Source organism: Grampus griseus (assembly GCF_964374135.1).
Source record: "Grampus griseus genome assembly, chromosome: 1".
Taxonomy (NCBI): Eukaryota; Metazoa; Chordata; class Mammalia; order Artiodactyla; family Delphinidae; genus Grampus; species Grampus griseus.
In genome coordinates, this window is record NC_139017.1 from 149,407,324 (window position 1) to 149,431,093 (window position 23,770).

The 23,770-nt window shown below is 47.8% G+C and overlaps 1 protein-coding gene and 1 long non-coding RNA gene across 2 annotated transcripts in view; one reads left to right on the forward strand and one right to left on the reverse strand.

Moving 5' to 3' along the window:
- LOC309829883 overlaps window positions 1-23,770 on the forward strand; it is a 169,514-nt gene that overhangs the window by 113,092 nt on the left and 32,652 nt on the right. The window lies entirely within an intron of this gene.
- LOC309827812 (transmembrane protein 59-like) lies at window positions 20,833-22,573 on the reverse strand (the record flags this gene model as incomplete). The annotated part of the gene is given in 2 exon segments (XM_082662658.1): window positions 20,833-21,865; window positions 21,867-22,573. Coding segments are annotated over 2 exon segments (972 nt in total). The 3' UTR covers window positions 20,833-21,600.

Below are 23,770 nucleotides of genomic sequence, written 5' to 3' on the forward strand. Positions count from 1 at the left end.
AGGTCACACAGTTGTGCGTGGAGTTGCAGGATAGAAGCACAGGTGTGTGTGACTGCACCACTTGAGCCTGAACGCCCTACTCTGGTGCTGATCAGAAAACTGTCAGCACTGGCTCCCAGGTGCTGGGCAGGAATCCATTAGTAGGGATACAAAGATGCTGATGACTTTCCCAGTGCTTCCTTACTGACCCAACACTCTTTAGAGTCTGAGCACGTGTGTGCTCCAAGTCTGAAAGGCTCCCAGGACAGAAAGCCGTCGGCCTCAACTCCAGGGCAGCCCAGGAGAGGAACATGCCATGTGCCCTTCAACTCTTGGTCTTTGCTTAGTTTGCACCTGTGTCCAAGGAAACAAGGATGGATGTTTCCTGATTTCTTATCTGGTGTGACCCCATAGCCAGGCATAAATGTCTGGGTCCTTCCTGAGCAGAGCCAGATAGGAGACCAGTCAGGTAAGGAGAGGTTTTTTCCACCCCTCAGCGGCAATAATACCTGCAGCGGTGGGACTCCCAGGGACTGAGTGCTTGCTGTATGCATCAGGCATTGCTCTAAGGGCTTTAAACAAATTACCTCATTTTATCCTCACTGGAATCTTGTGAAGGAAGTACTGTTATTACTCAGATTGGAAAACTGAGGCAGTAATAAGAGTAATCCCAGGCAGTCTGACTCTGGGGCTCAACTCTTAATCATCAAACTACATTGCCTACCATGGATCCTGTCTTGCCTTATTCTTTAATTGTTTCAGCAATATCATCTGATCCCCAACCTGATCATAAACTTCTAGCATGGAAGACATTTCTCCATTTCACCTTTTCTGGCACAGAGCTGGATGTATATATAGCAGGCATTCAGTAAATATTAGTTGGTTGATTTATTTTATTTCAATTGATTTTATTTCCGAGGATGCCACAATATCACATACTATGATAATAATAAACATGTCCTAGGAATGTAATACAGGTTCCCTAGAAGTTTCCTATTTCTTGACTTTTAAGTATTTTGGAATACTCTAAGTACTTTCTTAATAATTGCACACCACATTCAGTACTCGTAGAAGGACTGAATTCATGCCCTTATCATTTTCCAAGAAGAGCACTTCTGTGTAACTATAGCAGCCTTGATATCTTCTTTTGTAGGATTATTTTCCGCAACAAAAATGATCCTAAGTGGTAACTATCCCTGCACCGACCAGCCTCCTGGAACTTCAGTTGGTTGTTTGGGGGGGGGGTCTTCCGGGGTGGGGGCCCACACCATGCTCTGTCCTGCTTTAGTAGCAAACATTGCTGGTGCTCTGCCCAGACACCCTGGGATCATTTTGACTAGTTCTGTGCGCCCACCCCGAAGCTTCTGTGGCCTTTGCCCCTTCAAAGGATTGGCCTGTCAAGAGAGCTGGTGTCACAGTAGCCAATTATAACTGGCATGGGGACGTGAAACTCAGCTGCCTCGCCTTGGGGGAGGAGGGGACAGATTTGGGAGGAGGTGCAGTCTGTATTCCAGAAGTCTCCTGGGGTCATGCTGGGGCTCCACCTGAGGTCACAGCCTGGCCTGATTCCTCCCCTCCTCTCTGCTGCTCCCCCTCTCCTTTCCTGACCCCCCCACCCCGCCGGAAGCATTTCATTAATGAATCACCTGCCCAGGGATCCTTGTCTTACTCCGGGGGAACATGTCCTGAGGCCAGGGCATGTGGGTTAGATGTCATTTAGACCAGAAAAATACCTCTAAGTCTCTAGTTTAAGCTTTCATGTTAGTGCCCTGCATTCGCCCTAACCACCTCCCTAAACCTGGGACCCCACCATCTCAGGGGCGCCCACCCATCTCTCTTCTCCTTATCAGGGCCTCATTCCATCAGCAGCTTCTGCTTGCAGCCCACTCCCTTTCCAGCTCGCCCTCTCACTTCTTATTAACCAAACTATCTCTACTCTCTGTTTCTAGTTCAGTCATTCAATATTCAACAGGTATTTCTCGAGTCCTGTTCTGTGCCAAACATCCTGCCAAGTGTAGGGGGCGTACAGCTGGGCAGAAAACAGATAAAGTACTTGTCCTAACAGCCCTCACCCTTCTAGGGAGGGAGGAAGACAGCAAACAAGTCAACAAATCAATAAGCAGGATAATCACACATTAAGATGAAGGATGGGAGGGAGATGCTAGTGGTGTGAAGGAGGATAAGTTTGGGGGCAGCTGCCAGAGATCTAAGTGCTTGTCTCCCCTCCCGCTCACGCTTCAGGCTTTGCGTGAATCAGAACATCTCTGACCTGCACATCCATCAGGGCCGATGGAGGTCAGACTTCAGCTTTCTTGCCCTCTGGGCGGCATTTTATTAAGTTTAATTAAGCTCTGAATCCTCTTTTCTGCCCTCGGCTTCTGAGCCACTACCCCCTCCTGGTTTTCTTCCCACTTTCCTGGCTTATTCTGCCTGGTCTCCTTTGCCGCTTTTTCCACCCCCTCTACTTGGCCGTTAAGGGTCAGAGTGGCCCCAGGACCCTCTTCTTCCTGTGGACTCGCGCCTGGTTTCAGTTTCCGTGCGTCTCGCCTGGACCGCTCTTTGGAACACCCGACTGTAAATACAACCGTCTTCTCGGCCTCTTCGCTGGGTGATCCCCCGTGTGTACAACCTGGCTCAATGTCTGCTCACACCCACTCCCCCCTCCACTCCCCACCAGTCCCTCCCCTCAGCCTTTGAGTCTCTCCTCTTTGACATCCCCTGTCTCAGGAAGGGGCACCCCTGTCTCCCCAGCTGCTTGACCAGAAACCACACTTCGTCCTCTCCTCTCTACCACCCGTCACACCTAATCTATCACCACATCCTCTGCATTCCTCTTCCTAGGGCTGTGGGTTTGAATCCAACCACTAGTCCGGTCTGAGTTCCACTCCCCTGTCCAGGCTGGGCTGTGGCAAAAGCTTCCTAACTGGTCCCCCCAAGCCCTGCCTTGACCCTTCCAGGCTTTTCTTTGCACAGGCCCTGATCGTGTCTGTGGTTTCTTGCCGAATGCAAGATGATGGAAAGTTCTTAACACGGGCTGCATGGCCCTAGAAGATGGATCCCTGACTGCTTCCCTAGCCTCAGCACTGTCCCTCCCTCCCTGCACCCCAGCCTTGCTAACCAGCATGTCCTTTCCCAGTTACGAGCTTTGCACGTGCATCTCCCTCTCCCTGGATAACGTTTCAGGGAGGCCCTCTGTGGCCAGACCCACGTGGTGTATGAAGGAGCTGCCTTCTTTATCCCTGAAGTGCTGTGATCACCGTGGGGATGAGGGGTGGGGGAAGATGGCCACTGTCCTTCTAGTTCCTTTCTGAGGAAATCGGAAGAAATCTAGGCTGTGGCATGCATCGGGTGGGGAAGGGGCTCGGAGCGGGAGGGAGGGAGTGGGAGAAATCTACCACAGGGGCAGGCAAGAAGGAGGTGCATTGTCTGTAGAGAATTTAAAAGCAATAATAAAACCCATTAAAAGTCTGTTTGGTTTTTACTCTCACCATGCACCAGAAATTCTAAAAAGGGCTGATGATAAAATACTCTTCCCCACAGAGGAGGGCTGCTCTCCTCTTCCCTCAGGTGGATCTAGGAATAAGTCTAGGGACTCCACCAAGAAATAATAGCAATAACCATCATTTCCTGACCGGCATGTGCCAGCCACCCTGTTAGGTGTGGGAGGACTCCTATGACCCTGGCTCCTCGCAGCAGCCCGATAGCACAGGCATGATTGTATCCACTTTAAAGGTGGGCACACCGAGACCAAAGAGGCAAAGTCGGCACAGGCCCATCTTGAACTGCTGGCGGGGAAGCCGTGAGCCGAGGCAGTTGGTCCTGAAGCAGGCGGCTGTCTCTGGCTTGATGCAAAACGGGCTTTCTGATCTTGTTCTGTTTTTTCTCCTCAAGGGCCTCACAAGGCCTGTGCTTCCAAGGAATCTGCTGTAGGGAAGGGCTATGTAATTCCATACTAACCCAAAAACACTCCTGACATGATCTGGCCTTGCCAGGACACCAAGATTCTGCTGACGGGGGAGAGGACCGTGGCCTGGAAGCTTTCTGGTGCGGGGACAAGACCCTAGATTTGGAGAAATTCAGGCTGGATTCGAATCCTGGTCCTACCGCTTAACGGGACCTTGAGAAGACTGTTCTCAGAGCCTCAATTTCCTCATCTGTAAAATGGGGATAATAATAATAGAACTTACTTCATAGAGCTGTTGGGAGAGCTAAATGATGCAATGAGGGTGAAGCCTTTATCACTGCACTCATTAAATATTAGATTCTATAGTGTCTGTCAAGCTCAGGGCAGAGTAAATGATGTGTAAGGGACATGGGACAAACATGGTTTCCTTCCACACAAAAGTCATCGGGGGAGTGTCAACATTAATATTCTCAGGGAGACACCCCACTCTTCAGTGGGGTCACGAAGCAGGCAAGAGGGCACTAAAAACGCCCGAAGGTGCACACACCCCATCAAATTGGAAACCAGATTTCTGGTTGAAGCAGTTTCCTGGTGGAGAGAGGGCCTTTCTTCAAGAACTATCAGGAAATGGATATGTTCCCTGAACATAACACCTTGCTAAAAAAGGAACTCATTGATACAGTTCAAGACATCACAGCAGAGGTTTGATTTTTCACAGTTTGTATTTTTATCGCTTCGTCAGTGTTACAAGGAAACATCCGAAATGGCAGGAGCTGTGTACTCACCGTGCCCGTCTTGAGGGGGCCTCCGCGGCAAGGACACTGGCCCGTGGGATTGCACCATGCTGCTTCTCTGCAAAGAGAGCGCGGCTAGCTGCCGTATTAATTAAGCAGTGGGTTTTTAATGCTGGTTGAATGAATAGATCTGGCCTGTCTTCCAGCCTGGGAACCAGGGCTTTTAGATTTTATGTTATTTCGCCCAAACAATTCTTACAGCACTCCAGTGAGAAAACAAATTCAATTCTTACAGCACTCCAGTGAGAAAACAAAGCCTCCGTTTGCTTCAGCTGGAAGGCAGCTTCATTTGTGTCTCTTCCTACCTGTGGAGACTGTTACTTGCAGAGAGTCAGATGTAGATATGGCTCTGTGCGACCCTGCTGATGGTGGTCCAGTGCCTTTGTAAGTTCTTAGAATGGTTCCTTCTCCTGTGTTATCTCCAGCATGCAGAGGTGTGTGTGTGTGTGTGTGTGTGTGTGTGTGCGCGCGCGCGCGCGCGCGTGTGTACATGTGTGCAAGCGGGCCTGATTGTGTGGGCAGGCTGACCTGAAGACATAGCTCAGCCCTGCGGCCCTGAGGGTCCTCTGAGCCAGGACAAGGATGTGGGAGAGAACATCAGAAACCCTTGTGAACAGGGGTTCTGAGCCTTTGCTCTAAGCCATGGAGAGGCACTAAGTTGAGACGGGTGCAAGGTGATGCTTTTTGCTGATGTGGTGTCAGCAGTTCTTCTGGGGTTGGATTCCAAATCACTCCTTCCTCTCCCTCACCCCGCTCCACCCCACCCCACCCCCACAGAGGAAGACTGTCTGGGAAGGAGAGGCCTTTCTTTCTGTCCTCTTGGCTTTGTATCCATCAATACTGGCTCACAGGAAACCAAGTTTTTCTTTCTTATGTTGGATAGAAAGAGCCTGGATTAGTTTTGTATCCATACAGTGAAAACTTTGACTCCAGCGTGCACCAAGAAGGAAACGAATAAACACAAAACCAAAGATGAGACCAAAGTTTCCTGACCCCGGGATGCTGGGAGGCTGAATGACTGCTTTATCTTGCACAGTAGTGGAGCCATGTAAGAACACAATGGTGCCAGTGCTGATGGAAGCGCTCAGGCTCTGTCCTTCTCCCGGGACCATGCCCCTTCCCCACCCCCTGCCCCTTCCCAGCCCCTGTGTCCTCCTTCTCCCCGCACAGATGTAGCTCATTCAAAGAATCACCTCTGCTTAAGAGTGTGGGCCTTGCCCGCGAACATACTGTCCTGGGGGTTGGGCCTGACAAAGATTCTGTCCATGACCAAACTTTAGGCAGGCTCTTCTGAGCTCTTTTTCAATTAGTTTTTGACTTTTGAGCCTCTGTGTGTTTCTGCATTGTCCAGTTTTAGCAAGAATCCTGCTAAGTTGGTTTAGTCAGAATCCCCCATCCTTCATATCTGACTACCCTCAATATCTGATCAGGTTCCTCATCCGCCCCCCCTCCCCCCACAGGTGATGCCTCATTACCCTGGGCTGCCTTCAGCAAGAACCCTGTTAGGTCGGCTTAGCCAGGACCCCCCCGACCCCTGACCCCTGATGTTTCCTCTTAGTAATTTTCCATCCACTGACCCCCACCCTGCTCCTTGGTTATAAACTCCCCCTTTTCCTTATTATACTGGGAGTTGAGCCCCATCTCTCTCCTCCACTGCAAAACCCCCCATGGCAGTGGTCCCTATACCTAGCGTGATGGCCCCCCGAATAAAGTCTGCCTTACATGCTTTAACAGGTGTCATTGAATAATTTTTCTTCAGCAGGTCCTGCAAGGGTGCTGTCAGGATCCTCTGCCGTGGCAGGGCAACCTCTTCTTGAAGACCATGTGAGGGGCCTTAGACAGGAGAGTAGGATGTAATTAAAAGGCCTGACTTTTTGAGGGGGTATTCAGGGGACTTAAAAGTGAGATGCACCTCACAGACTTGAGGGGAACTTCAGGTCTGGCAGAAAAGAGATCAGAGAAACAGTGGGCCAACTGGTACCATTACCTCCACAGACAGATAGGAAAGGCTGTGTCTCTGGAGGTAACCCAAGCTCACAGTGATTAAGGAAAGACGAGATAATTCAGCATTAACTTCAGAAGAAAAGGAATCTTCATAAACTGGTTGCACCCCAGGTCTTTCACTCATCCATTTTAATCCTGAGGCTTTTTAAAAATAAAAGCTAACATTTATTGAGAGTTCACTTTGAGATGGGCATTGTTCTTATCCCCATTTTACAGGAAAAAGTGCTACACAGAGAGGTTGAAGGATTGGCCAAATGTCACGCAGTTAGCATGTGGCAGAGCTGGAATTTACCCAGGAAGCCTGGGTCCAGAGCAAGCCCCCCTCTTTCACCACACCTTATTTTCAAATATGTTAAAATATGTATAGAAAGCAACTTTTGTCGTCCAGTGTATAATGAGTTATATATAATAGCCAATTAATGTTCATTGGGGCAGTACTGTGGTTAGTGGTGTGCTGTATATTATTTTAACAGTTGACGGTGCATTTTGACCAAGTCTTTCCTTTGGAATCTTGCCTGCTGCTCTTCTTGACTTATGGAAAAGTCATTCCAGAGTTGGGGGCAGTTTTCGGAGGATCTGCTACAGTCAGAAAGGTTCTACTTTGCCTTTTTTGTCCTTCTCACTTTGTCCAAACCCAGTCTATCTTTAAGCTTTTTCCTTGCCCCCAGCATTTCCATTTCTCTGTCTACCATGTTCTCATTCTCCTAATCTAAGACAAATACATGTTTATCAGTCACCTGCAGTGTCACTGGAGGATGGTCACAGCCATGCCCTGTCCTGCCGTCTGACTTCCACTCCCTCCTTACCATTAGCTGGAATGGTCTTGCCTTGGGGCCACTGACTGCTCATGCGGCCCGGGAGAGGTGGGGGGATCAGCTGCCACGCTCGAACTGGCTGGCACCTTCAGAATCCCAGGACAGAGTCATTTGTCAGTGGGAAAGGATAGCACCCCTTAGCCCAGTTTGTAAACCACCAAGAACCACTTTGTTATTCTCTCCATTTCTATATCGCGGATCGAAAGATTCTTATCCAATTACACCTCTAAACCAATCAAGATCTTTGTCATTAAAAAATATATTTTTAAATTTAATCAGAGATGTGCCTTTCTGCCAGTCAGCACTGCTGATTGGCCTGAGCTGGCCTGCACTAGCACACTGGGGGTGCCAACAGTCCAGCCCTGCTTTTTGGTTCACCTGAGCATCTTCATCACAGGTAAAAGTAGAGTCATTTGGGGCTTCCCTGGTGGTGCAGTGGTTGAGAGTCCGCCTGCCGATGCAGGGGACACGGGTTCGTGCCCCGGTCCGGGAGGATCCCATGTGATCCTCCCATGAGCCATGGCCGCTGGGCCTGTGCATCCGGAGCCTGTGCTCCACGACGGGAGAGGCTACAACAGTGAGAGGCCTGCGTACCGCAAAAAAAAAAAAAAAAAAAAAAAATAGTTGGGTCATTTGAAATATTCAGTATAACCATTGGACCCTACAGATCTGAATAGTGTGGGAACTATGCTAATAAAAGGGGGTAGAATGAAGGTTTGGACCAGATGTGGAATGTGTGTGGGGAGAGTAAGAGAAGATGGGAGGAAACTGGGGTGTGGAGGAGAAAGAGTCAGAGTCCCAGGAGCATCCTTTCCCTGGCTTAGAGCTGGAGACAGAAGAGCCTGCAAGGGAGGGGCCTAGAGGGGGACACTGTGCTTCTTTCCCACATGAATGGGTTGAAACTGTCTGTCCTTTCCTAAAAGTATCCCCTTGTCCAATGTTCAGCTTGGCTAATTACTCACTTGCTGTGCTTCCAGATCTGAGCACACTCAAACTTGTTCTGGGCTTTTCTTTTTGTCCTGACTTGCTGGTGCAAGCTTAGTTTCTGCATCTGCAAAGTGACTGGCCTGGGTGCCCTCAGAGCGTGCTCCCGAGAGCGTGCTTTTCAGATTGCTTAGGGAGGATTGCTTGTTTGTTAAATATAGATGGCATCTGACAATTTGTTTTCAAATAGACACACTTGGGACCTTCTAACCAACATGCAGAGGAATAAGGGGGCCGCAGAGAGCAATGTCAGGTCCAGGACGTGGTTCTCAATGACCTTGCAGTCCTCATCCTCAATGAGCACGATGTTTGGGAACATTGTACTGGAGAGTGTTAATGCCAGCCTGGCTAGAGCTCATTGTGCACTTTTGAATAAACATCTTGGTGTAGCTGGCGTTTGGGGAATGGGAATGTTTGAATGTTTGCCATTTTTAGATGCTGGAAGGGAAAGAGAAAAAGCAAGTGGCGTGATCCTTGGTGTCATTGTTCAAGACAGTACAAACAATGTGGGCTAAATGCCGAAGGAGGGCTGAGAAGCCCCATTTGCGGCACGCCCTTGCATCAGGAACTAAATTAGATAGTCAATGTGAGCTCTGATCTATAAGGCAAGCTAAGAATGGAGTAACGTGAGAGTGCAGGCCGTGTTTCCACATTGCTGGGTGCGAATCCTGGTTCTTCCACTTACTAGCTGGGTAATCTTGGGCCTCAGTCTCCTCATCTGTAAAATGGGGATAAAGGGTAGTACGGTGGCATGGGGTGGTTAGGAAGATTAAATGAGTTCATATGTGTAAAGTGCTTTGAATAGTGCCCGGCACTTAGAAACTGCTACATAAGATTTATTCATTATATAAACGGTACCTGGAGCTCTGAGAAGCAAAGTAGCTTGTCCAAGACCCCTGAGCTCGTAAGTAGTGGAGTTGGAATTCAAACCCTGTGCTCTCTGACTCTAGAGCAGGGCTTCTCAGCCTCGGCACTGTTGACGTTTTTGACCAGATAGTCCTTCGTTTTGGGGGCTGGCCTGTGTATCGTAGGGTATCTAGCAGCATCTCTGGCCTTTGCCCACTAAATGCCAGTAGCAAGAGCCCAGACAACCAGAAATGTCTCCACATATTGCCAAATGTCCCCTGGGGTGGGGAGCAAAATCACTCCTGGCTGAGAAGAACTGGGTGAGAGGGTCTAACACCCTGGAGGGAGCAGCAGGCTGATTTCTCAGTTCCAAGGTTAAAAGCCCAATTCCCAGTTATCACCTTTTCTCTTTATAGACCCATGGCCAGAGAAGGCTGGGACCCTGGTGGCTGGTATCTACATACCCTGCAGCTGAGAAGCCCCTGCATCCAGGCCCAGGCCAGCAGCTTCTCAGGCGTGTTTTTGAGACGTTTTCTTTTCTTCCCTTGGCTAGGCATGTTTTCACCAGACCACAGGGCGGGCCGAACCGTGTGGCTGGTTTGAGCTGCTCTCTGCGGCTGTCAGCTCCAGTGTCTGTGCAGCCAGACCGACCCGGGCAGGCGTTCTTTGGAAGCACAGCTGGTGGGTTTAATTGGTGTCAGTGTGAAGGGTCCCAGAGCGGAAGGGGTCAGCGGACAACAGGGGAACTGACATTCCTCGTTGCCGCATCCTGATGCCGCCTCATTCAGTTCCTGTTCTCATTTACTTATTTCTGTGTCGTTTTCTGCACCTTCTACCCTTCTCTGTGCTCTCTTTCAGTTTCACAAACTTTAACGTGTGGCAGGGATGGGCTGTGGTTCAGAGCGTCAGGGCAGATGTGGGATGTGAGCGGGGCTGGTGCGTTCTTGGCACCCAGCTGCCAGTTCTGCTCTCTAAGCCTCATCTGTAAAGAACTACGTTGTTGACCAGCCACTCAGGGTCTCTGACCAGCTTCTTAGAAAACTCTCAGAGTTAGAAGCATGTGTGGCTCTTGGAGCGGGGGGGAGGCTGGGGAGCTGGTGGGCAGAGGGGGAATAGATAGTTTTTTTTTTTTTTAAAGTAAAGCTCTAGTGTTTGGGCCACTTAAAGAGAACTACGCTGGGTCCTATTCAAATATTTGTTATTGTAGGTTGACACTTTTACATCAGTATTCACAGCTTGGGTGTCCAGCATTTTTCATTCTGGTCCAGATCTTGCTTACCTCTCGTTTTATTTATCTTGGCCACGTCTCGCGGCATGTGGGGTCTTAGTTCCCCAACCAGGGATTGAACCTGCACCCCCTGCAGTGGAAGTGCAGAGTCTTAACCACTGGACCACTGGGCAAGTCCCTCACCCCTCGTTTTTTTTTTTTTTTTTTTTGCTGTACACGGGCCTCTCACTGTTGTGGCCTCTCCCGTCGCGGAGCACAGGCTCCGGACGCGCAGGCTCAGCGGCCATGGCTCACGGGCCCAGCCGCTTCGTGACATGTGGGATCTTCCCAGACCGGGGCACGAACCGGCGTCCCCTGCATCGGCAGGCGGACTCTCAACCGCTGCGCCACCAGGGAAGCCCTCGCCCCCTCGTTTGGATGCAAGCTTTCTTCCTAGCCTGCTCTACCCCTGTTGAACGGAAGGATGATATTTGCCCTTGTGTTGAATTGTGGTTGGGAAACAGGCAGTTCTCAAGCGCTGATAGGTCTGGAGGTGCCATTCCCATGAAAATCTGTCACTGACACTTGTTTCTTGTGAGTTTGACTCCTTCTCTTTTCCCATCGGAAGGCCTTGCTTTTTACAAGCTAAAACATCAGGATGCGGGAAGACGTCACCGTGGCGGGCGAGGGGGGTGGTTGTGGAAGATGGCTCCTCAGTGGGCACAGTTAACCCCTGATCTTCTCTGGAGGGCTGCCTCTTGAGTGAGCTTGTGTGCTAAACCAGCCCGCAGGGGTGCTCAGAACAGGGAGAGAAAGGAATTATCAAGGACTTCTGGAGGGTTCTGTGAGCAAGAGCTTCCCTCCTTACCTGGAGGGAGACTCATTCGTCCAACTGCCAACTAAGATTTCCTGAGTGCCAGCTGGACACTGTGCTGGGGACACACCCATGACAGCCTGCAGGACCTCCCGGTCCAGGGGACCCGAGTGGAATGGGTACCCAGAGCAAGAGAGGGCAGAGCTAGGCACTCGGCATGGTCATACCCACCATCATTGCTCCTGTCCCCCTGATGCCACCGTTTGGGGGTTGGGAAGCACAGTTAAGGGAACTGAGTTTTGTGTTTTGATGAAGTTTAATTAAAACTCTTGATACCTCTGCTTGGATGCAAACTCTCTTTTGTGAGTAGGAATAAATGTGAAACTCAGGGTTGGGAGACACAGCTGGGGCTTTTAGTGTGTGGCCTGTCGGCTGCTTCCTTGGTTTTCTCTGTGATCCTGCATCTTTGCTGGAATTCTTGTCCCTGTTAGCCCAGGGTTGAAGTTGGGACACATAAATCAGACACCAGGCAAGTTTCCTGGAAAAGGACCAGGTTGGGTCTAAAGCTGGGGCCCGTCTTCCGGCTAAATGCTTCTGTGAGACCAGGTGGTGTGCAGTCTAGGGAGCCCGGAGCCTCTGGGTGAAGAAAGCGTGCGTGTGAGCCCACGTTTCCAGCTTGCGTGTTCCTCTCAGGTCTCCCACGGCTGTGGGACAGCCGTGTGGGAACACGGCTGTGGGGAAACAGGTAGGCCTTCAGGCTGGCTAATGATTCAGACCTCTTCCTTACCGATTATCCAGTAATTACATAGCCAGAAGCAGGAGTCCACTCTGCCTGAATGGACTGTTTATTTCCAGGTGCAGGCACTAGCTTCTTGGGCCCATGCAGGGTCTGTTGACGTTTTATTTTGCAAAGACCAGCCTTAACTGGCGCCGCATTTCTCATTCCCCCCACACTGCTGTAGAGCCCCTTAGAGAACTGCCCTCTAGGCGGCTGCCTGGCCGGCCCGCACGTTGCCCAGACTTGGAGTCAGGATTCTAGAATCAGATACACGTGGATTTGAATCCTGGGTCCACCACTTACCAGCTGGGCGACAGTGGGGAAGTGCCTTAACCTCTCTGAACCTCAGGCTCCCTGTTTGTAAAATGGGCCAAGGATTCAATGAGAAACCATATAAAAAGGGCCTGTAACAGTGGCTGTCCCATAGCTCTTCAACACTTAACGGAGTTGTCACTTTGCCCAGGAATCAGGCCTGTTCTGGCTTCGGGGTCCCTCCTTTGTACCCCGAGCACCCTTGTCCCTCTAGCACTTGTTCGTCCTTCTCTTAGGCTGTAAGTTCCTTGAGGGCAGGTACTGTGTTTAGTTGTCTTCATGGTGCCAGCGCGTGGAACACGGCAGCAGACACTTCGGGGGTGCTTGTCACACTCCGGGCTTAGTTCTGTATACTTTACATGCATAAATTTATTTAATCCACACATCAGCCCATGAGGTAGGTACTGCTGTTATTACTCCCATTTCATAGACAAGGAAACTGAGGCACGGAGTGGATGAGTAACATGCCCAATGGCACACAGCTAGCACCTGGCAGAGCCAGGATTTGAGTCCACTCTGCAAGCTATCTCTTAAGAGTTGTTTGTTGAGAGTTGAATGGCTGAGCAATATTATGAGGAAGAGATGGGTTGATGACTGTCAAGTAGACGCTACGGCCTTGCCCCAGGTGTGGGGAGCCGTTGCTTCAGCAGCATCACCATAGTAACGAGTCCATCCTACCTACTGGGAGCTCCATCCTAGAACCGCTTGGGAGGGCACCGTTTGTCCCCAACATCCTCCCCAGGACTTCTCACTGTCTCCATCCCCACACCCTGACATGGTGGAGAAATGTGGGTCCCTCACTCTCCCAGGCCTTCTTGCTCTAGAATTCACTGCAGATGTGCCCCCTGGAAGCCCATGAGAGGAGGTGGAGGCCCCCAGCTGTCCTTTAATCTCAGAATACGGGAGGTTGGGTGTAGGATTTATTCCCTGAGTCAGTTCCAGCAGAAGAGTTGAAGCAAGGGGTCCCTTCAGCCTCAGGAGAAAGGGCTGCTGCCCCTCAGATCTCTGCTGAGGACCAGAGTTGGCAGTAGCTCTTTGGGGGGGGGGGTGCCAGTGGAGGGGGAGGCCTGAGGAAGAGGATGATGTCATGCCTGAACTCTGCAGTTCACGCCTGTAGATGTTCCAGCCACGCAAAGCTGTAACTGAGCCCCCAGTAAAGACTCCCAGTGCAAAGTACACTCTAAAAAGTGTGTGTGTGTAAAGAGAAAAATAATCTTGATTCCAGAGCTACTAATAATTTCTGCTTCTCACTCGTTCTTGGGTGTGATCTGAGTTATTTTCCTGGTTGTGTGTCTGATGATGCCCTTCCTGTCTCTAAGGCTCCACACCTCGGCTGGCCCGGGTTCTCTCTCCTCTCTGGCTCTCCCTTGACCCTTCTCTGCAAACAAGCTGCTCCACGTTGCTTTTCTTTCTGGACAGACCTTCCCTTCTCCTCACGTATCTGTCACACTCACCTGAAAATGCCCTCTGCTTGAGAAGGAGAGCTTAGATGTGTCTTGGTAATGAAGATTTAAATCAGTGGAGTGAACGGTAGAACTTATGGAGGTGATGGAAACAGTCCATCTCTTCACTGTCCAATGTAGTCCCCGCTAGTCACGTGAGGCTCTTGAGTACTTGAAGTGTAGCTAATGCAACTGAGTAGACTTTTGATTCTATTTCATTATAATTAAACTTGAAGAGCCACATGTGGCTAGTGGCTGCCATTTTAGTGCAGATCTAGGGAATAAAGCACCTGGAAGAATCCAGTCAGGTTCAGGGATGCTGGGTGATGATTTGGGGTTATTTATCCTTAATCTGGGTACTTGGTTCTAAGAGTCAAGTTTTGTCAGGTTGCACGCTCAGGTCCTCAAAATGCCTCTTGCTCTTGCCTGCCTACCCAGGTGAGGTAGAAACTTAATATTGTGTGTGGTAATAGAGCCTGTGGTTAATTTATCACCCTCCCCCACCCTTCTCCACTCCAGCCCAGGCCACCCGGTGACTGGGTCCACATGGGTTGAGGTGCAGGAAATCACATACTCAGGGTACCAAGTCTTCCAGTCCAGCATCTGCTACTTCCTGGCTGGGGTACATATTTCACCTCCAGGGATGGATCGAGAATTCACAGGGCTTGAAGCTTAAGTAATTTGGGGACCCTCCTTAAGAGAAAGAACATAAAATTACAAATACAAAATTAGATATGATAGTGAAAATTTCCTTGAAATGAGAAAAGAAATCACATCCAACATAAGTTTTAAAAACCTGATATGTATCTTTACAAAGTCCAGAAAAAGAGTAGTTTTATTAGTTATTTGTCTATCAAACCTCTATAATACTTTTTTTTTCTTAACATATTTTGGCTGGAAACTCTTTGATCACCTCTTCATGTGATAATGAGTTCATAATTTTTCTAAAGGGAGGCTGAAAAGATCATTTAATTTTCTTCTAGCATGGTTGATAAAATTGTTTTTTATTACTGACAGTCACAAAACGTGACTTCATACACAGACATCCACTTTTTGTTGTACGGCTACGGGTTTGGGTCCTACAGTGCATAAAATTTGATAAAATTTGTTTTGCATAGTTCCCATGAAAAAGGGGAAAAGTGTTTGGCACGTTTCTAGCTGTGTTTGCTGTGTTATCAAATATATTTCTGACAGGAGAAAACTTCCCTTTTGGAGTAAGCATCATTGAGTGAGAATTAATTTCTCCTCCTACAATTCCACCTGTCTGATGACTGGAAGAAGTGTCCACCGACTAGCTTCTGGCTCTGTATATTTCAATTTTCATTTTCCCTCCACTTTGCACGTATCTCAGGTACCAGATGGTGCACCTTTGAGTCTCCGCGACAGTGAGTGGGCCTGGTAGGCGGTAGGCAGATTCCTGGAAGCCGTGGGGACAGCTACAGAGGCAGCTAGCAATAACCTGCCCCTGCATTAAAGTGTCTGTGAACCACAGTCCTCAATCCCGCTACACCCAAACTAAATTTATCCCCAAATCCAGCTCCCCTCAGCTGGATCGCCCAATGCCTGAAGCTGCCTTAACGCCACTTGACATGAAGGGAAATGCAACAGGAGGAGGAGACATCAGAGTGGAAAGAGTGCTCCTAACGAATTGCAGCTAAAATACCTTAATTTTGTAAATTTCAAAAACCAGTTATACGATTCTGCAAACACATTGCTAGGTCCTTGAAAGAGGTCCATGCAAGAGACGTCCGAAGCTTTCTTCCTTTGCCTCCCAGTAAATCTGCAACTGTTCATCGGCTGAGTCGCAGAGTTTTCACCTTTAAAATGGGAAGAATGAGACCCAGCTCATAGAATCATCATGAGTCTTAAAAAGTTGTATTTGAGGGCTTCCCTGGTGGCGCAGTGGTTGAGAGTCCGCCTGCCGATGCAGGGGACACGGGTTCGTGCCCCCGTCCGGGAAGATCCCACATGCCGTGGAGCGGCTGGGCCCGTGAGCCGTGGCCGCTGAGCCTGCGCGTCCGGAGCCTGTGCTCCGCAACGGGAGAGGTCACAACAGTGAGAGGCCCGCGTACCGAAAAAAAAAAAAAATTAAAAAAAATAAAAAGTTGTATTTGAAAACCATTAACATTGTACCTGGGGAAGAGATGCTCAGTGTGGAAGAATGAATGAGTGAATAAATGGATGAATGAATGGATGAGTGAATGAATTAATTAAAACGGAAAGGACAGGAGTAATGTTTGCTAGCCATCTGCTTCAAGTCCAGTGGCCTTCTTTGAATTCACAGTATCCCCCAGATTGCTGAGCAGTTCTAGGGGAGCCTTCACTCCAACCAGAAATGGGGGTAGAGAGCCAGAAGCTGAAACCAAGCTCATGTGAGTGGGAACACTCAGGTATTTTTTTTTTTTTGCGGTACGCGGGCCTCTCACTGTTGTGGTCTCTCCCGTTGCGGAGCACAGGCTCCGGACGTGCAGGCCCAGCGGCCATGGCCCACGGGCCCAGCCACTCCACGGCATGTGGGATCTTCCCGGCCCGGGGCACGAACCCGCGTCCCCTTCATTGACAGGCGGACTCTCAACCAGTGCGCCACCAGGGAAGCTCTCAAGGTATTTTTTGAGTGGGCAGAATTTGGTAATTTTTCTTCAGCCAAGTCTTGCTGCTCATGACTGTGCCATGCACTGTGATTCAGGGGCACTGTGCCTGAATTATCACGTTAAGGCTGGAGACGATTCTTAAGCAGCGTGAGACTGGACTGTGGTTCTCAGCTGGTTCAGAGCCTCCTTTGTACAAGGGCAGTTCAGCCGAGAGTGTGGGGACCTAATGCCTTTGGAATTCAATAGCTGTGACCAGGACACTCCTCAACAAAGTTCCACAGCCACACAGATACCCTGGGATCTGAAGATTGGTTGCTGGGTCAAGAGCTGTGGTGATAATACTGAGAGACCCTGGAAATTTGAAAGGCGTGTCCTGAGGCCCTGATCCCCACCTGGGCCTGCCCTAGGTGGCTGCTGCCCTCTGTCAAGCCTGGCAGACATCTGGGGGACCCTGGGTGTGGTGAGGAGACACCATGAGACTCCGGCAGAGGCTAGGTTTGTCTTGACTCTGGTTCCTCTTTTACAGGTGAGGAGACTGGTCTGGATGACCTCTAAAATTTCTTCCACTGCTAACCGTTTAGGATTAAAAAAATTTGAGCGTGTTGGAATTGACCCACCTCCAGGTGGTAGCCTTCTGAGGTTGGGGAGATGGGTAGTGTCAGCAGAAACGCAAATTTTCAATGCCTTGGCGTCCTGGTTCCAATTCCCCATCCTCCTGCATCAGCACGACTTGCCTGTCATCCTGTGGTGGTCAGCAGCAGCCATGGAGAATTGTACATCGATGGCCTGCAGTGATGCCCGTGTATCCTTCTAAGTGGCAAAGTTGCATGTGTTTGTGCTCAGCTGAGCAAGAGAAGCAGGCCTCTAAACGGTCCGGTGTAATGCTGTTCACAGGAGAACCGTATCTGTGTCTATATACGTAGAAAAATACCGGAAGGAATTAATCCAAAATGTTAACAGTGCTTCTCTCTACGTGGTAAAATAATAGGTCACTTAATTTTTTAAAAAATTTAGAATTGAAATAACCTAGATGGGAAAAGAACTTGAAAAACAATAGATACATGTATATGTATAACTGAATCACTTTGCTGTACACCTGAAACTAACACAATATTGCTAATCAACTATACTCCAGTGTAAAATAAAAATTAAAAAAAAATTTTAATTAAAAAAATCCCCCAATTTTTTATCTTAAGTATGTACTGTTGCAATTTTGGAGTTGGAGGATGAATGGAAGGTGTTCATGGGGGAGTTTGGGAGGCCCTGCCGCCCTGGGACCCCGGGGACAGTCTCTCTCCCACCTTAGCTGGCATGAGGATCATGCAGGGAACTTGTTAAAACTGCAGGTTCCTGGGTCCCTCTTCCAGAGATTATGACTCTGTGGGTCTGGGTTGGGGCCTGGAGTCTGCCACTTACACAAACATCCCAGAGACCACCCTTTGAGGAACATTGGTCTGTGGACTCTTGCTTTATTTGGAGCTGGGTTAACAGAAGTGTCGGGAGAGATCTAGCTAGAAGCAGGCAGGTGAGCTGAACGTCAGCAGATCAAGCTGAGACTCCAATAAAATTATGTCTCCAGATGGAGGTGGCTCTGGGACAGAGGTCAGGACAGGCCTGCCAAGCTCTCAGAGGAGCAGGCTGTGCCAGCAGCATCTTGCTGTCAAATTCTCTGCCCCTTCAGACCTCCTCTGAGGCTGGGAGGGCAGGCTGCATCCTGTGGGGCAAGAGGTTCTCTTTCAATCCTGGCCAAAACGAAAAGTTCTGGTTCTGCTACTTGCCAGTTGTGTGATTGTAGGTGCGTTACAGTTCTCAGCTGAGTTTTGTGTAATGTAAATGATACTACCAACCTCATAGGCATTTCATGGGAGAAGGAAGTGGTCCATAGCAGGAGGTCATGAACGTTGGTTGTCTATCCTTTCTTATTCTTTGGCTGCTTGGGAGAAGGGAGCATGAGAGACCTCTTAGCCAAGGGGAAGGACACAGCCCTGCCTACAGCGCTGCAGTCAGATTGTCTGCCTAGGTCATTTTCACAACAGCTCCTTCTCTGCAGGGCACAATATTCCTGGAGGATTTTTACTGGCAGGATGACTAAGTAGCTGGCCCAGCCTGACCCAGCAACTCCCTTCTGGCCCCATCCTAGCCAGTCTGTCTCTGAGAGTCCTCAGAGCTCCTAGGTAGTCTGAACACTGTCCCCACCATTGTCTGTGTGGCTAGGGGACCCCTTGGATGGTCTCCCTCAGACCATCTCCATTACGACTTTGCTTTAAACTCCATGTTCTCTAAGCAGCCAGCTGGCTCTCTTCTCCTAGACAGTCCTTTATTTTAATCTGAAACTTCCAGCAAGTCAGTTCAGCTCTGCTCCTCTTTGGTATTTTTTAAAAATTTGCCTTTATTTATTTAACCCTGCTTACAACACAACAGACCAGAGCTGCAATATAGTGAATCTTATCCAATGACAAGCATTTAGCAAGACACTTTCCAAATAGAAAGTTATGTTCTTTGATTCCTGCCCCTATTTCAGTCATTCAGCAGATATTTCTTGAGAACACACTGTAGCAACAAGAATAATCACGTATTGGGTGCTCTTTATGTGCCCAGGGTGGATAGTCTTTGACTTCCTGGGGATACAGACAGGCAGGTGGTTATTTACAGCCTGGTGAGTGGTGCGAGAGGGAAGGAACGGGCTGCCTTGGAGCAAGTAAAGATGGACACTCTTTCCCACCTTCCACCCGCACTCCTCCTGAGCCTAGCTATTGTGTAATACAGCTAATTGCATAATGATCTCTTTTCCAAGTGAAATCTGCTTCTCCTGCAACGCCTAGTTTAGCCATCCTCTTCCATGCCTACCTAAAGCACAGAAGACCCGTGAGGCCCCCGTCCAGAGCTGTGGCTTTGAAACCCCCAGCCCACGCAGGGCCTGGGATTGGCCTGGCTGCATGGCAGTATCTGCATAGGTGTAGACTGCCATCTTCCTTTTCAATTTAAGCAGAAAAACAGAAGTGCCAGGGAATCATGCAGACAGTCCTGTGGTTCCTTTTCCCCCTGTAAGGCAGCAGGCAGCTGTTTATCGGAGAGAAACAGGTTTGCCCAGTGGAACGTTTATTTGGTTTCTTTGATCCTGGGAACACACCTGCCACTTTGCCACTTCCTGCGAATCAAGCAGTTTCTTAGAAAAGGGACACATTCCTTAAAATATATTATGCGGTTTGGGGGTGAGATATGGTTTCTTGGATTTTTATGATTTAATGTGTCTGCAAAAACATTAAAGCCACAGATAAAAATACATTGACTGCCCCTTATGAGAAACTGGTCTTTCCTTAGAATTAGGGGGCTGGTCATTTTCGTTTTTACGCTGGGTTTTGTTGTTTTTAAGTTTTCATTTGCTCCTCTTCCTGTTTCTCAGCACTCCTCATGCTGTGGACACACCATGTGTGGGCAGTCATTGATACAGTACACTGCAGTTATCAACCAAAATAATTTGGACTGAACTTTTATAAGAAAAAGGCAAATAGTGAAATTAATTTTCTTAGATCTTATTTGTGAACATGCCACTTTCAGAGCATGCCTTGGGGATGCTCTGAAAGTGGTATATTAAAAAAATAAGATATAAGTTATAAAAAAGATATAATATACATTATAAAAAATAAGATGTAATGTAAATTATAAAAATATATAATATAAATATATGAAAAAATGTTTAAAATATATATTACATCTACTAGTATACAGATCTTTCTTGACTCACAATGGGCTTTCATCCTGATAAACCCATCATAAAGTGAAAATACTGTAAGCTGAAAATATATTTAATACACCTAACCTACTGAACATCATAGCTTAGCCTAGCCTACCTTAAATGTGCTCAGAACCCTCACATTAGTCTACAGTTGGGCAAAATCATCTAATATATAGTCTACTTTATACTAAAGTGTTGAATATCTCATGTAATTGATTGAATACTGTACCGAAAGTGAAAAATAGAATAGTTGTCTGGGTACAGAATGGTTGTCAGTGTATCGCTTTTTTACCCTTGTGATCGCATGGCTGAGTGGGAGCTGTGGCTGCTGCCACTACCCAGCATCAGGAGAGGAAAGGACAGCATATCGCTAGCTCCGGGAAAAGATCAAAATTCAAAATTTGACGTATGGTTCCTACTGAAGGCATGTTGCTTTTGCACCATTGTAAAGTCAAAAAATCATAAGTCGAACCATTGTAAGTCAGGGACTGTGTGTATATATTTAATTTTATTATTTTTTTGTGTGTGAGAATCATTTTTGCTTTAATTTGCTTCCTGATCATCATATAGCAATAAATAGACATAGAACATTTTCTAATTATTTTCTGGGTTGGGTAGGGGTGAAAGGGAAGATCTGGAAAATCAGGAGTATATTAACTCAAATTTCAGTACATAATTATTCAAATAAAATTTTAATGATTTCAGTTCAATACAACTGAAAATGCAGTGTGTTAAAGGACACTTTCTACTAAATTTCAAATTACAGGTTGTGGGTCATTTCTAAGCAAGAGCATCATATCCTACTGAGTATTCAACTTATTAACTAAGGTGATTGACATGGTAGGAGGTGGGGAAGAACAATGATCAGCTCATAGAATTTGGCTAAGAAAGGAAACAAACAAAAACAATGCAAATAGTAATTAAAATAGCTACAAGGCTTCCCTGGTGGCACACTGGTTGAGAGTCTGCCTGCCGATGCAGGGGACGCGGGTTCGTGCCCCTGTCCGGGAAGATCCCACATGCCGCGGAGTGGCTGGGCCCGTGAGCCGTGGCCGCTGAGCCTGCGCGTCAGGAGCCTGTTCTCCACAACGGGAGAGGCCACAACAGTGAGGGGCCCGCGTACCGCAAAAAAAAAAAAAAAAAAAAAAAAAAGCTACAGATATTAGTAAAATAAAAATACAATCCTAAATGTCCATCTCTTACATTACTAGAAAAAAATTACAGGTACAGTTACAGCAAATACAGTCTTCACAGATTTGGGTAACTTTATTTGCGTTTAATAGTGATTTTAATAGTGATTTTTAAGCCCTATAGCCAATGAAATTTTAAAAAGCACTATGAGGAATGGACATTTAGATGTGTATACACTTTTCTTTAAAAAAAAACAACAAAGCTTAAATTTCTGAATGAGCAAGATTCCCTTTTGCAGGTAGAGGCCCTGCTTCTTCATGATCTTCACCTTCAGATCTAACAACCACAAGAGAAGAAGCTGGATGTCTGTTTAGCTTTCGTTCACTCACAAATTCCAAGTCACCATAGATACTCAGCTTCTCAGAGGGAACATACTGCTCCACAGCAGTAGCAACAGTTGCACAACAAATCCAGAGCAATACCGTCATGGAGAGGACAAGAGTCATCGTTAAAATCCACCCGGAGTCAGGAGAGACATGTTAAAACGCCATCACTTTCCCCATCTTCAGGATAGTTCCTGTGTGCTTGTGAACTTCTCATTTGCAGATAGGACATTTTGCTTAGCGATGGTTCTTTCAAATTTGTAGGTTCCTGCTCCAACTGTGGTGCATACTGGATTTCTGGCTTAGACTGGAATATAACTATTTTTCCGTCAGCAGCTTGAAGATAAAAAGTCCACGAAGAGGTTAAGGAGCTCTGTGAACGGTCCATCATATCACTCCAGAATGACCTTACCAGAGTTAGAGGGAACACTAGATGCAGTTTTGGCATCAGGGACATGAGTTGTTCTTGTCTCAATTCAGCAAATGGCGGCTGATTCTGGCACCCAGGGTGGCAAACATATTGCTCATCAGATCGGGAATATGCTTCTGTACACGCAGATTCACATTCCAATTTGGTCCGATTTAAATCAATTCCATCATCCACAAATTGACACATTGAAAACAGCCTGCAACCTCTCTGACATGTGTACAACTCCTCTTCCTTGGAGTAGGTGTGCGAGGGGTAGGTCAACTGGCAGGCCCGGTGACAAGACGCCGTATCACCCAAAACCGAGTCAAACACTTCAGCCAAAGTGGTCCCTGAGCCTCCAGTCAGGGCCATGGTCAGCAGCAGCAGCAGCAGCGACAGCCCCAGTTGGACCCTGACCCAGAGGCTCCCGTTTGGGGCCGCCATTTTGTTTGTCTCTGTCAGAGCAGGTCAGCTTGTTGCTCTATATATTTCATTTATATATATATATACGCACATATACACACACACATACATATATATATACTGGGCTGTGTCTAATTCTTGTGCCTATATCTGAACTACTCTACAATCAGACCTAATTGTTATGGCAAATAGCTAAGAGATAGCCCTGAACGTATCTATGAAAAAAGTACAAGTAGATTTATATTCAGTGTACTACACTTACTAAGACAGGAAAGAGGACCATGAACATTGTGGAACATTTTTCAAATGAGTATTTAGAACTGATTGCACGTATATTTACCAGAAAATGTGAGTAATCAGCATACCCTGTTTCCAGAACTTTCTATGCTAAGGTTTCCTTATAGGAAGAGACAGTCGAGCATTAGATAAGAATGTGAAATTGGAGAGTCAGATTGGCCCCGGTTCATATCGTGACCACAATCATGACACCTTGACCCAGATACTTGGCCTCTCTCATCGAATTCCTCGTCCTTAAAATGGGTGTTGTGCTGGTATCTGCCTCTCACTGTTCCTGTGAAGATTAAGATAGTGCAGGAAGGGTCCTCAGCACAGTGCCTGACCCATATGAGATGTGCCACCAGTGCTTGCTCTCGTGATCATGGCTGCCGCCGTCTTCTCCGTCATCATCATTGTCATCGCCATCTTAACGATTGCCCTCTACCTGTCAGGGCCTTTACTGCAGCCAGCTCCTTTCTCCAAAGGGACTTGGGTTTGAGGGACTTGCATTGTGTGATGTTGTGATTCAGTGTTTCTAGGAAGTTAGACTAGGATAACAGGCAAGTTTCTGAGTCTTATGTAGAACTTCTAGAAATAGTTAATTGACCTTTTATGTCTTAGATAGCTTATCAGTGAACGTAGATAAATGCTGCCGTGTTAGCACTTGAGAGTGTGACATCTTCTGCTGTCACAAGCTTCCAATGCCTAATGGTATTGATACCTGATCCGAGATTAGGGAGATTTTGGCTCCTCGGCTTTCCTGTTCGCTTTCGGATCTGAAAGCAGCACCTTGAGAACAAGGAGGCCACGCAGAGGTCAGACTCCTGTCATGCTTCCCTTTTCAGATGACTGCCTCATGCCTGGAGACCTTGAAAGCTGATCTTGAAATCCAGGGCTGGGTCTGTTCGGTGGTTTTTTTAAAGAATTAAAATAGAATCTTTC